Consider the following 14,447-nt stretch of genomic DNA (forward strand, 5'->3'; position numbering starts at 1 on the left):
ATGCAAAGTTTGTTAAAACAACAAGGCCTGATTTAGATACCAGATGATAGATATACAAAGACGCCTACAGCAAATATTGGGAATACAGGCCGACCTCTTTGTTGCCACTACTGTATTTAGAAGAAAGAGCTGAAAATATATCAAAGTACAGTTCTGTCTGGATCATCCTTAGAGAATCTCTCCTACAGTGTAAATATGAAGATTATGTCTCATTGAACACTGGAACAAACCATGGCTTGAAATGAAGGCACCACAGTTGGTTAGATGCACCAGCAGCAGATATAAGGGATGGACACAACAAGCGAACATGCACCAACACTCAGCAACAGAGATCATGGCCAATGGCCAATTATGGATTCCTATTGTGAAATATCTGAGAACAAACACCACATTACATATGTTATGATCTAACAGTGTTCCTATAGAAAATATGTAGACAAAGAATTTTATTGTGTTTTTGTATATTGTCTGTTTTTAATTAGTTTAAAAGATAATGAACACGATTATTATTACTATACATTTATAGTGAAATAGAATACAATGTAACAATAAGATATCTTACCTTCATAGGTGCCAGCTGTATGGGTGTAATACAGGATGGATCCACCATAGGCTTGGGCCGATTGGCTGTGTCTGCCAGCAAACTTTGCCATTGTTGTGGAAGGCCAATGAACTTTTGCTCTTTGTGATCGAATCCAGTGTGAACCCTGTGTTCAAAGTTTGAAGGCCCTGATATTTCTATTTTTTTCTTTTTCTTCCCAAACATCTTGGGCAATCCGGTTAAACCTAAAGAGGACATGACATTTCTTTAGTAAGGGGTTTTATAGCAATCCTTTCTGTCAGGGAAATGAAACCGTTCTCTGAGAAAAGAGCAATGTTACGTCAGTGTATAAAATACAAGTATTCACATTTTTAGAAGAAAAGTAGCAAAGGCGAATTACTGAGCACCAAGATACTAAAGCCATCATACAAACCAGATACATATACAGAATAAGCTGATACACTTGCTGCACCCTTGCTTTCTTTTCATCCTTAAAGGGGTACTTAAAGGGGCAATTGATTTTAGGTACATTAATGTTTGGTATGGAAACACTGCACAGGATAGGCTCCTTTGTTCTGAATAGCATGTGACCCTGTTCAATATCTATGGAGCTGCCGGAAAAGAGATGAATGCTCTATAGAGAATGAATAGAGCCACAAGTTTTGTGCTGACCCACGGCTCTACTGAGAACAAAGAAGCCGGGGGCCAATCGTGAGATTACTGGAGAGCACAGAGGTTGGACCCCCCGCAATCTCTTACTTGTCCCTTATCCTGTGGATGGCGGACAAGAAAGTTTTAATCAGAAATTTTCTTTAAGCCCAAAAGGTGCAGTAAGTATAAAGTATGAACGCCTTAAGTGACACTGTATAGTTAACAGTACTGAAGGGTAAAGGGTGGGCACTTATTTGCCTCCATGATACTAGAACCATCCTAAAGGTGAATCTAAAAATCCTGGGCGGAAAGGGGGTGGGGGAAGTATAATAAAAAAAAAATCTATACTTACCTGTCCCCGTGCCCCTGCAGTGCAGCATCACTGCTCATGGACTCTTGGTGCCTCCCTGCAGCTTCTGCAACGTCACTCTTGCCAGGACTTTGCAGGAAGACGATGCAAGAAGCTGGAAGAAACAGGAGACCAGTGGCTGTGAGTAAGCTGGTGATGCTACACTGCGGGGTCATGGGGACATGCCCACGGTCCCTGAAGATCCCAGCAAACTGGCTGAAACGGACGTTGGAGAGGGACACAGAACGAGGACTTGGTATCATAGGGGCAGTTTTAAAGAGGTAGCACGGGGTAGGAGTTCCCCTTTGCGGGGTTAGCTCCATATGCCCTGAGCGAGGAGGGAGAGCCGGCATATTGGTGTTTGCCGACCAGCACTATGGCATTTCGGTTCAGGGACCCATATAAATCAAAAACTGTAAACCATGTATAAGTTAATAAGCTTTGATCATAATGTACGCTCCTGATGTTAGTTATAAATTTGCTGAGAGGCAGCGGGTCAGTGCATAGCATGTGGATGTGCGGCCATGTTTTTTTTTTTTTTTTTTATCCATAGAATTATATATTTTGATGCAGTCAGACACTAATGACTGACTGAGGTCCACCCAGCAGAGTGCAGTCATTGTGAACAGATATAGTTTTGCCCCAAAGGAGGTAAGATATAATAAATCATTTATTTAATTCCGACCTGCCACATCAATGCGGTGCCATTACTCACCATGAAAAATACATACAAGATCTCCACCGCAGAATTCCTTCTATGAGCTTTTCTTTACTCACTCAACACTATCAAATATTTATTTTCTGGCCAATATTGTATATCTTTCATGTATATTTAATATACCAACTTTTAGAGAACAGTGGGAACACTTATTATACATACTCTACTGCCCTGTCAATGTAAAACTGCATCTCATAGTCACTGACCACTTACCCATGTCTTCATATACAGATGAGAACCCAAAGAGCTGACAATCTAAGGCCAGCTTCATACCTCTATAACTATATGCCGCTATAAGTACATCACATTACTATTGACTTCCACTGGAAAAAAAAAACAAAAAACAGTAAAGCGCACACAATACATCTGTATCTATTGGATACAGATACAAAGCTAAAGCTCTGGCTGTCCAGGCATGATGGGAGTTGTGGTTTTGCAACAGCTGGAGAGCCAAGGTTCCCTACCCCTGCTATATAGCATGTTCCCCAACCTACGTCCCTAAAACTGTTGCAAAACTACAACACCCATCATGTCCTGTTGGCCTGATAACAGGCAGCACGTCGCTCCACCCAGAAAGTTTCTATGGATATTTTTTTTTTTACGGAAAGTAGAAGAAACTTACCCCCCAGGTAAATCATCCCGCCTCCGGCGCTCCCTTACTCTGCCTCTAAGCACATAATCTTTGATTGAGAGTATTTCTGGAGCTCTATAAGATTATTCAAAGAAGGATGAGCTTACTGATGGTCGCTCACTGAGTTAAAATGAGCAGTCAGCTCCACTGCTTGTAGAGATGCCAGCAAAAGTGCAGACGACAGCACAATCATTCAAGCGGCCCTGTCCATCGCATTACTGGAAGTTGTAACTAGATCATTGTTACCTTCCAGTCACAGTCAGCCGCTTTAGGACAAACTTTTGTTAGTGTCCAACCCATTCCTGACCCATAGGAGTGTGTGGAAATGACAGGAGTTCCAATCAAACAGCTAAAGATTCCTGGATATCCATTGGCATGCCTGGTTTGCAGAACACGCTTTTATGCAACAGGGTACTATAACATAATCTGCTTTCATTAAAGTGTCACTGTCGTTTAACATTTTTTTGCAGAAATCAATAGTACAGGCGATTTTAAGAAACTTTGTAATTGGGTTTATTACCCCAAAAAATAATTTTAATCATGAAAAAGCAGTTGAAGCTCTCCCCCCTGTCTTCATGGTTCTCTATGAAGAGGGTAGGGGTGGAGGGAGATGAGGCACCAAAACAGGACAACAAAGAGTTAATTTACAGCTTCATCACTGGGCTATCTCCTCTGAACTCAGCACCGACCTCTCTGCCCTCTGAATACCGGCTTTCACACAGGTCATGCTGTGTAATCCTTTGTTCTCTGCTGGCGACTAATCTCTCTCCTCCCCCTCCCCTCTCCATAGGTTACACAGGGCTCGACTGATGTAAAAGAATCGAGACTTCCTGATAATGAGCATTGAATGAGAGAATGAGAGGGGGGGGGGGACCTGGGGAAAGTCTTTTTGAATGCAGATAATGGCATATTTGCCTAATAAACCCAATTACAAAGTTTCTTAAAATCGCCTGTACTATTGATTTCTGCAACAACAACAAAAAAAAAATACAACAGTGACACTTTAAAGTCATTCTTCTATTAGTCATGTCATCCCAATACAATATGTGACCATCATTCATGCTAACAGGATACTATTGTGTTACAATGAATGCTGCATTCCCAGGCCATGGAATAAATCCTCATCTATTAGGCTAATAAAGTCAGATGTAGACAATTTTAGAACTTAGGTATGTGCACACTAGTGAATTATCGCAGATAACTTCCCTTAGATTCCGCTGCTCGCCCCCAAATGACTCTCCGCCCGTCCCATAGACTCTATTCTATGCTAAGATGGATTCAGCCATTCGCCCAAAGAATTGACTCCCGCTTGACTCTCTGCCCATCCTATAGACTTCTTTCTATGCTTAGGCGGATGTCAATTATTTGTGCGGATGGCGGAATCCACCTCAGCATAGAAAGGAGTCTATGGTACGGGTGGACAGTCAAGTGGGAGCGCATGGCAGAATCCACGGGAAGTTAGGGTATGTCCACACAACGGAATTCCAGCGGATCACCTGCCACGGATTCCGCAGCTCAACCTTGCGCGCATCTCCACTGGTCCCATAGGCTTCATTCTATGGTTTGGCAGATTGTACCGTCTGCAGGAAGAATGAGCATGTTCATTCTTCAGGCGGATGGTGGAATCGGCCAAACCAAAGAATGAAGCCTATGGGATCAGCAGAGATGCGCAAGGCCGTGAGCAGGGGCGAGCTACGGAATCCGCGGCGGTTGATCCACCGGAATTCCGTAGTGTCAACATACCCTTAGGGTATGTGCACACTGAGGAATTGGCGAGGAAAAGCGAGGAATTAAAACAGCACTAGCGGAAGAGGCGAGGAATTCGACTGGAAAGCGGAAATGTAATGACTTCTATGGGATTCCGCCACTGAAATCAGCCAGAAGAATTGACATGTCAATTCTTGAGGTGGAACGCAGAGCTGCAACGGAAAAGTTTGCACAGAAAGTCTGCCATGTGCACAAATGCAATGGAAAACACAATGGAAAGGAGCAATGTTCATATTTTATGGGCGGAATTTGAAGCAAAGGAATTCATGGCAAATTCCGTGCCTATTCCTCAGTGTGCACATATCCTTATACTCAACAACTATGATCCTCTAAGCAGATGACGAGGATCTAAAAAAAACTGAGGCATAATATTTCTTCTTATTTATTATTATTATCATATTACATGAAGTCCCAATACACATTACAGATATTCTGAACAAACCTTCAAATTTCGACTATCAACGTCTTCCAACTCCATCCCAAAAGCTGAAGTCAGGGGAAATAAGGATCAGACGTTACATTTAAAAACCTGATCCATCCTTCTGTTCTCTCTGGAGAGAAGATACCACCACAGGTAGCAGCGTACTCTCCTCTCCCAGTAAAAATACTTGTATGCTTGGACGAGCCAAGTGTGTAACAGTATGGGGTTGGGAGAAATAGCTGTTGGCTGAACGAGGGCTCATCCATCAGCTTCTGAAGGTATATGGGTCCCTGAAGGATCCCCTGTTCCAGGGGGGTTGAGCTCTACACTATTAGCTAGTTAGTGGACAACATTGTCAGATTGGAAAACTTCTTTAAAGCGACTCTGTACCCACAATCTGAAACCCAACAGCTTGTACTTTATTATAGCTGCTTTTAATCCAAGTTATGTACTGGGGTTCGTTCGGCAAGTGATGCAGTTATTGTCCTAAAAAACAACTTTTAAACTTGCAGCCCTGTGTCAAATTGGTGTGGCCCAGAGTGTCTATGCATTAGGCCTGCACCTGCAAGCTTTAGCTTTGGCTGTCCAGGCATGATAGGAGTAGTAGTTTTGCAACAGCTGGAGAGTCACGGTTCCCTACCCATGCCTTAAAGCACTGGAGGTCTAGTAGAGAGTATCAATCACTGTGAATACAATGACAGGAGACTACTATTCCCATCTGTACTATCTGTCCGTGCAGCTGGTATCAAGCCTTGTAATGTTTGTATGTTAGTTTATCATGTACAATTACTATTGCTTTGCTGGTTGCATTTGTATTTTTTCACCTTTACCTCTGGACATTCTGCTTACAAGCTTGAGATGACATACATAAGCAGACGCCTATGACTATTTCTGGAGTATATAAATACATACAAAAGAGCTTCAAGTACCTTCTAAGTGTCAGGCTCTTCATTTCATCGTTTCTATAAAAAGACTCCCGGCTTTATCATATGGCGTTCCAGTGCTTGTGAGTGTCAAGTTGGATTTTGTTAAATATTTGAGCGGCTTTGGCCTAGATTCATCAAGCGGTGGGGGAAAAAATGGATTTTTAAATGAGGCGGAATGATATTAGGAAATGTTTGCATCGCGAGGATATGGTCGACCCAGGGCATAGTCATAGAGCAAGTCTGGTTTGGAGAAAAAAATATATATTGGGGACCTATATATATCACAGATCCTAATAAAATGGTATACAGGATATTCCTGTCCGCAACTAAGAGCTGATGTCCATAGAAAATAAAGTTTTTTTCTCAGGCTTTCCTGATTCTTCTGCGGTTCAGTAGGGAGAGTGATACGAGCAGGGACAGCATCTGAATTTAGTAAGGCAGCAATATTAACAGTGGTAGTTAATAACTGAAGGGAGGGAGAGCTGACCGGAGGGAGGGTGGGTGACCGAATCCAGCGTTTTAGCACTATAAAAATTAATTTCTTAACCCTGTAGTGACCAGGCGCCCCCTGTGAAAAAAACGTAAGAAGCCAACAGTCCATTTTAGAGCAAATTTATACACAGAATTAGAATTACAGTGGTACCTTGGACTGAGCGCATTCTGCAATAAGAGCTCACAGTTTTTCAAAATTGTGACTTGGTTTAAGAGCATTGCTTTGGTTTAAGAGCTCCCTGTACTGGGTGGGAGCGCGAGTGGGGGAGGGGCATGGTCTGCATAGCGGGGTCTACAGCCCTGTACTCTGACCCAGGAAGTCTTCCTCACCTTCCAAATCATAGCAGATCCACTTCAGGCTGGGGCTTACATCAGAGAACAGGACTTGGGAGGTAATCTCTCCCGGACACAGAGCTGCATGTATGTGCCCACATCTGCCCTGCTCATTCCTCCATGCTCCCTGCAGTCTCTGTCCGCCCTTGTGTTTCCCATCCCCTCCATTACTGTACAGTAACTTATAATATCACACATTCTGCTGTTTCTGGATGTTTGTTTCATCTGTTTTACAAGTTATTCAGAATAATAAATCATTATTTTTGGGGTGTGGAACCAATTGTCTGCATTTCTATGATTTCTTATGGGAAAATTTGCTTTGGATTAAAGAGGATGTACCACCAGGTACATCCTCTTTAATTTAACACACTGATAGAACGGCGCCGTCATGGCGACGTTCTATCCAGCGGTATCAGCCGATGCTCAAGCGCTGGAGGTCGGCCGGCCCGCCCCCAGTGGAGGGAATTCCCTCCCCTCTATAACGCAGCTCCATTGATTGTAATGGAGCCGCGTCATAGAGGGGAGGGAATTCCCTCCCACTGGGGGCGGGACAACCGACCTCCAGCGCTTGAGCACCGGCTGATACTGCTGGATAGAACGGCGCCGTACACGGCAACTGGGCCGCGGTTCTGAAAACAGACCGCGGCACCGGCTTCCCCATTCTATTGGTGTGTTAAATTCAAGAGGATGTACCTAGTGGTAAATCCTCTTTAGGCTGCGTTCACACTACGTATATTTCAGTCAGTATATGTATATTTCAGTCAGTATTGCAACCAAAACCAGGAGTGGATTAAAAACACAGAAAGGCTCTGTTCACACAATGTTGAAATTGAGTGGATGGCCGTCATTTAATGGCAAATATTTGCTGTTATTTTAGAACAACGGCTGTTATATTGAAATAATGGCCGTTATTTACTGTTATATGGCGGCCATCCACTCAATTTCACCATTGTGTGATCAGATCCTTTCTGTGTTTTTAATCCACTCCTGGTTTTGGTTGCAATAGTGACTGAAATATACGTAGTGTGAACATAGCCTAAGAGTGGATTTGGATTACAAGCACGGTCCCAGAACATATTTTGCTCGTAATCCAAGGCACCACTGTGTATATATATATATATATATATATATATATATACATACATACACTCTTTTTTTTTCTGTCTGGCTCTGCTGTGTGGCAGTGATTGCCAGTATATACGCACGGGCTATTAAAAGATACGCTAATGCTACACACCTGGTAATTGCTCCGCTATTACGTATTTTACATTATCTGTTCGTGAATGTTCGGCAAGCAGGAACCGATCACAATCATTTTTTTAATTTGTGTTCAGGATACGAACCAAACATCAGGGTGCTCGCTCATCACTACTGCAGATACTGGTGCTGTGTCGGGGATAGAATCAAGGATTTAGGGGGTAGTAGCCCCTTATATCGTGTCGCACTCCTGAAGCTGGGGGGAATTTTAAAGGTTTTCTTTCAGGATTGGAAAAAGAAGATGCCAAAATTCCGCCAAACTAATGCAGACATAACAGAAAGTTTCCCAATATTGCAGCATTTTCAGAGAGTCTATGTCCTAGGGTACTGTGTCACATTTTAACTATAGACACTTTTTGCAGAGAGTCTCACACACCCAGTTGGAGAACAATGCCTTTCATGGCCCCAGCTTCTGCTCCGCATTCAGACTCTCAGTATGACAACTGGTTATGTATGGTCTCCTGCTGCTCAGACTGGCACTTCTCACTCAGCTGGCGTCCTAATTGGCTTAATGGTATCAGGACCCTGACTCGTGATGGCAGCATGTCCTTCCTGCCTAATTGTGTGTTTTGGCCTCTCTCCCAGCGCATCACACACTGGACAGACCAGAAACTCACACAGACCTCAAATCCTCTTTTACAGTCCTCCTATAGGGATCAGCACTTTGCCTTGCTGGTGGTCTTATTGTAATTGGGTTTTACACCCTTGCCAGGTTTAGACCCCCGGGTGAGCAATATGCCAGAGCTACAGAATCAAGTGTAAAGTAATCTGCACTATTGTAGAGATCCCCCTAGGCACTGGGAAAAAAATAATGGTGTATGCTGAATAACCGGTGTATGCTGAATAACCATGGTATTAAAGACACATGCTTTTTCACTAATGGAGTTTTGCTGTATAGAACTTAGACATATGACTCCAAAATGCAGCATAAGATCAAGTGAGCACATTTTCTGTGATCAGTATCAGTGTGAATTTACATTAGAAGAAGGAAAGTCAGACGATGTGAGTTATGTGATACTGTCACTCCCCACCCCCTGAGCCTGTGCGATCCTGGCACAATAGTGTTCTTTATGAAATTACCCTGTATTCTGGTATCTGTGTAATGATTTGGGCAAAAATCATCACTTTATTATTGGTGGAGAGTATCATGGGGACCGTGTGTATTGGCCACTGTGCCCTCCATCATGCCTCGGCCCATTAATGTAAATATCATCATTGAGCCCTGGCCGTCATGGATTGGTTCCAAGAACACTGAAGCATGTTTTTCCTGCTTTTACCTATGGCGAGAAAATTTCTGGAGGGCACCATACCACATGGGTCAAATAGTTATGGATTGAAAAAATGACTTCTCTTTGCTTCCCTTAACAGTTCCTTGAACTTAAAAGGGTTATCCAGTGCTACAAAAACATGGCCACTTTCTTTCAGAGACAACACAACTGTTGTCTCCATTCAGGTGCGATTTGCAATTAAGCTCCATTCACTTCAATGGAACTAAGCAGCAAAACCGCGCCCAAGCTGGAGACAAGAGTAGTGGTGTCTTTGAAAGTGGCCATGTTTTTGTAGCACTGGATAATCCCTTTAAAAGGGAACTATCAGCAGGTTAAAAGAATCTAACCAGCTGATAGCCTCCTATAGCGCTGGGATGCTGAGGAGGAAGATAAGTGTCTTACCTTCCTCCTCGGTGCCGGACCCACGCTGTTAGTCCATCTCTCCCAGAGAACCATTAGGAGAACTGCAGCTTCATCCTGCCCCTTCCAATAATAGTCAATGGAGGGGGCTGGCCGGATGACGCGGCTGTGCTCCTAACAGTACACTGGAGCGAAGATTACTCCAACTAACAGCGCGGGACCAGCGCCAAGGAGGAAGGCAAGACACATATCTTCCTCCTTAGCATCCCGGCCGGTATAGGGGGCTATGAGCAAGTTGGATTCATCTTTGATCCCCATTAGAGTGTGTTCACATGTACAGGATCTGCTGCAGATTTAATGGCTCAGGTTTGATTTGCATTGAATCTGCAACTTCAAATCTGTACCATCACATCTGCTACAGATCCTGTATGTGTGTACACACCCTGAGGCTATGTTCACACTGCGTAAGTTCCGTGGAAATACACGAAACTTACGTAGTGCTGCATACACATGGTATACACTCCGGCCGGGATCTCTAGCGCGCCGTAGAAAACTGACATGTCAGTTTTCTGCGGCAGCTATTCAGTGAATAGTGGCTCAGGCCGCACGCTCCATTGTGTGCAGTGGGGAGTACTGATACGGGCGCGCATGGATGCGCCCGCATCAGAACTCTGCGGCTGCAAAGATCATCTGGCTGGGAAGATCTTTTCAGCGACCGGCCGTTCCATGACCCAGCCAGGTCACGGAATGGCCGGTCTCATACGCAGTCTGCACATAGCCTTAGGGTGCGTTCACACGTACAAGATCCGCAGCAGATTTGATGCTGTGTTTATTTAGATGAAATCTGCTGCGGATCCGCCCCATCAAATCCTGAGACAGAAGGTCGGTACAGACTGTCTGGAGTCTGGACCTCCATCTAATGTGCAGCACCTATAAGAAGTGATCACATCTGCATAGGCCAATGTTCCCGCATAGGATGGGTACCTATAATAAGGTGGTCATTCAGTGTATAGGGCGCCTGGAGAGAGACAGCCCTAGAATGAGAACCTGAAAGTGGTCTCCATAATTACTGGTGTCGCAATATGGAAAATGTAAAGTCATAGAAATAAGATGTGACACCAACACCTCCTATTTGAGGTGGTTGGACTATGGGGGTGGTGTCAGGTAGTACCTCAAAAAGACCTTTTTTTTAGCTTTGTACACTTTCCCTACCTATCATTTCCAATCTCATTTAGTACATTGATTTGTTAGGTCATATAGCCATCCTACTGGAACCTTGACACCCACCACCTTGACACTTTGCCAATGAATAAACCTGTATATCACATAGAGCGTCTGGCAAGGAGTGATATATGAGAGGCAATTACTTGATCACCATATAACAATTTACAGCATAGAAGGCAAACGCCGGGTAAATAAATAACCATGATTCAGATTTTTAGTTGCTATTACTCATCATAGTCCCCAGGGAGCTAAATGTCAGAGCTGTGATGCTAGTCATGTAGATGGTATACAAGTTGTGAGGGAAGACTCATAGCAGGAACATGTAGTGCTCCTCCATAGAAAACAGATGAGTGCAATGCAAAAAGCATTAGGACAGGGTTTGCTAATAAAAAGTAGTGGGGACTGTTACCACATGATACAATAGCACAGCTCTACATCGAGAGATTTTACAGAATAAGAAAATGTTAACATTCCCTAAGGCTATGTTCACACTGCAGCAGGCTGTGTGTGTGTGTGTGTGTGTGTGTGCTATGGCTGAAGCAGGCTGTGTGTGTGTGTGTGTGTGTGTGTGTGTTATGGCTGCAGCAGGCTGTGTGTATGTGAGTGTTATGGCTGCAGCTGCAGTGTGTTTGTGTGTGTGTGTGTCTGTGCTATGGTGTGACCCACAGTGACCCCTCTATATCACTATGTGTGACCCCTCTATATCACTATGGCTGACCTCTATATTACAGGTATTTGGCATTGTTAGCAGTATATCTTTAAGTATGGTGAATATTAGTTAGAAACATAGAAGATTGTCAGCAGAAAAGACCACCTACTCCATCTAGTCTAGTTATGAGTAATTCAGGACATGGGGGCTGGAGACTGGCTGCATCCACTGAACACACAGGAGAAGCTGCTTTATAGCTTTCCTTATTCCCTCAGAAATCGCCCCAGGATCATGTAGGACATTAGGGAGAAGCTGCAGAGCCAGTGATAAATGATAAATAACTCCCCTGGTATCTGACTAGCCATTTATAAAGGAGCAGGAGTCGGAGTCGGGAGTCGGTCCTGATAAAATTCAGGAGTCAGAGTCGGAGCTGTGGCTTACCGACTCCACAGCCCTGCTTACATGTTCACCCAGGTGATACTGCAGTATCGGCCGAATGAGCATTGTTTTATTTTAATTAGACTGCGGCCCTGCACTCTAATTAACCATTGACCTGAATATATTATACACCCATGAGAACGGCCATACATTGCGTAAACAGAATGTGAACAACGGCAGCTGTTCACAGTCTGCTGGACAGAAATAGTTGGCATGTCAATTATTTCCACGGCCGTAGGGGGAACAGCGGCCGTTGTGCAATATATTGTGTGCACAGCGGCAGCTGTTCCCAATAGGATTCTACCGAGATTTTATTTATTTTTTTACAAGAATGGCTGTTGTTATAATCCGCAACAACGGCCGTTCTTAACAATAAAGAATACACTCCTTCTGTACAACTCCTTATATATACTAGGTTAATAAAATTAAAGGGGTTGTCCAAGTAGTAGAAAAAAATCAGAAGCCTTCTGTTCCCTGGCATTCACTTCAGGCGATAACACATTTCTGAAAGTAAGCCTTACAAGATGTAGAGGGGCCGGGTGCACATCCCAGTCACTGTGCACAGGTGAAAGCACCTACGCACAAGGGGGATTTATCAAACATGTTGTAAACATGGTGTAAAGTGAAACTGGTTCAATTGCCCCTAGCAACCAATCAGATTCCACCTTTCATTCCTCACAGACTTTTTGAAAAATGAAAGGTGGAATCTGATTGGTTGCTATGGGCAACTGAGCCAGTTCTATTTTACAGCAGTTTGATAAATCTCCCCCATGGTGTAAAGTGAAACTGGCTCAGTTGCCCCTAGCAACCAATCAGATTCCCCCTTTTATTTTCCAAAGAGTCTGTGAGGAATGAAAAGTGGAATCTGATTGGTTACTAGGGGCAACTGAGCCAGTTTCACTTTACACCATGTTTGATAAATCTCCTCCCATATGTCTAAGGCTTCACAAAAACGGATGGAAAAAACGGATGCAACTGTGTTTTTTTTTTTATAATGGAAGTCAATGGAAAAACGGATACACACAGATGCATATGTTTTTTACATCCGTTTTTCATCTGTTTTTTTTTTTGCAAAAAAAAAAAACAGATTGCAAAAACATAGTGTGAACCCAGCCTAATAGCTACACAATGTCACCGTGGTTGCTGGCACACTGTGCAGCTAGCGGATATTGCATGTGGACATGCTTTCCCCGCACACGACGATCAGGATATGCACCCGCCCCCTCCATGTCTCGCACGGATGTATGGATGCCGAGATGATCAGCTGTTATTAACCAACATGGCCTAATTACCCACCCAATCTTACCCGATGTGACTTCTGATTATGTTTTTTTTAAGGGTCAGGTCTACCATGGCCGACCTCCACTGGCATTAGATCTGAAGAATACAATTTGTCCGTATGTTGTTGGTGGAAAACATGTTTTTGTGAATGAAGAGCGTTGTTGAAATCCAAGAAGGACATACTGAACTGAACATTTGTAATATGATTTGCATAGCTACAGCGCCACCTAGTGTCAACTTTTTAATGAATGTCATAATTGGAGCAGTAAAACTATATAATATATACAGTTTAGTTGTAAAGTAAATGGATACCTGATATACTGTATTAAATACTATCCAGAAGGCTGTTAATAGACAAGGGAATTTTTCTGAATACATATACCGTGCAAGAATAAAAGAAGCAGTCGGATCATGTACCATGGGATATGGTGTCATAAACCAAAGCAGAGCTGCTGCCATTCATGTGATCAGGACCAACAGCAGCTACCATCAGAGACTACACCACCCCTGTACACATAGCCTGCCACTGTATTATCAGGGTATCCCTCCTGCTATAATCCCAGTATATCCCTCCTGCTACTTTAATCCCAGTTTGAGGGTAAATGATGAATTTTAGTGATTCCTATAAGGTTTCTGTGATACTTCTGAAGCATTTATACAACAATTAGAAAATTTCCCATCAATGACTGACCATGCCGCAGCAACACCTGACAATGGATCCAAGGTATAATGATGCATCGCTTTTGTAGGTGATTTTTCTGTTAAAAAAATAAAATAAAATCTGTATTTTTTGCCATTCGGACTGGCATGTGGTCAACATCTAATGTTAGAAATGGAACAAAGGATCCAAGATAACTGTAAAGTTGTCCTGCAAAACCTCTGTGTAAAAAGATTTCCACATTTTTTGCTGTTTTATTCACAGATCACAATTATAAGGGTGTTTGAATGGCTTAACAATGACCAGCAAACCCTATCAAAACATATTAGCGTAGAAACATTGCGGCACTCACCACGTTTGTTGCAAATCCGGTTCCTTTATTGATTAAAATCTAACCATAATAACAGCAGGTAAGACGACAGTGAAAAAGCAATGTGCTTTTTCCCTGACTCCTTACCTGCTGTTACTATGGTTTGTTTTTAT

General features: G+C 43.2%; 1 protein-coding gene across 3 annotated transcripts in view; it reads right to left on the minus strand.

Moving 5' to 3' along the window:
* PAK5 (p21 (RAC1) activated kinase 5) overlaps positions 1-14,447 on the minus strand; it is a 101,625-nt gene that overhangs the window by 67,995 nt on the left and 19,183 nt on the right. For 2 of the 3 annotated variants that reach the window (XM_069954675.1, XM_069954674.1), the window contains exon 2: positions 563-786. In XM_069954675.1, the coding sequence (XP_069810776.1) occupies positions 563-786 (224 nt within the window). Of the gene's footprint in view, positions 1-562; positions 787-13,331; positions 13,397-14,447 lie in introns of those variants that run through there. The other variant, XM_069954676.1, reaches the window with a different exon arrangement.

This window comes from Dendropsophus ebraccatus, chromosome 15 (genome assembly GCF_027789765.1).
Source record: "Dendropsophus ebraccatus isolate aDenEbr1 chromosome 15, aDenEbr1.pat, whole genome shotgun sequence".
In the NCBI taxonomy this organism is placed as follows: Eukaryota; Metazoa; Chordata; class Amphibia; order Anura; family Hylidae; genus Dendropsophus; species Dendropsophus ebraccatus.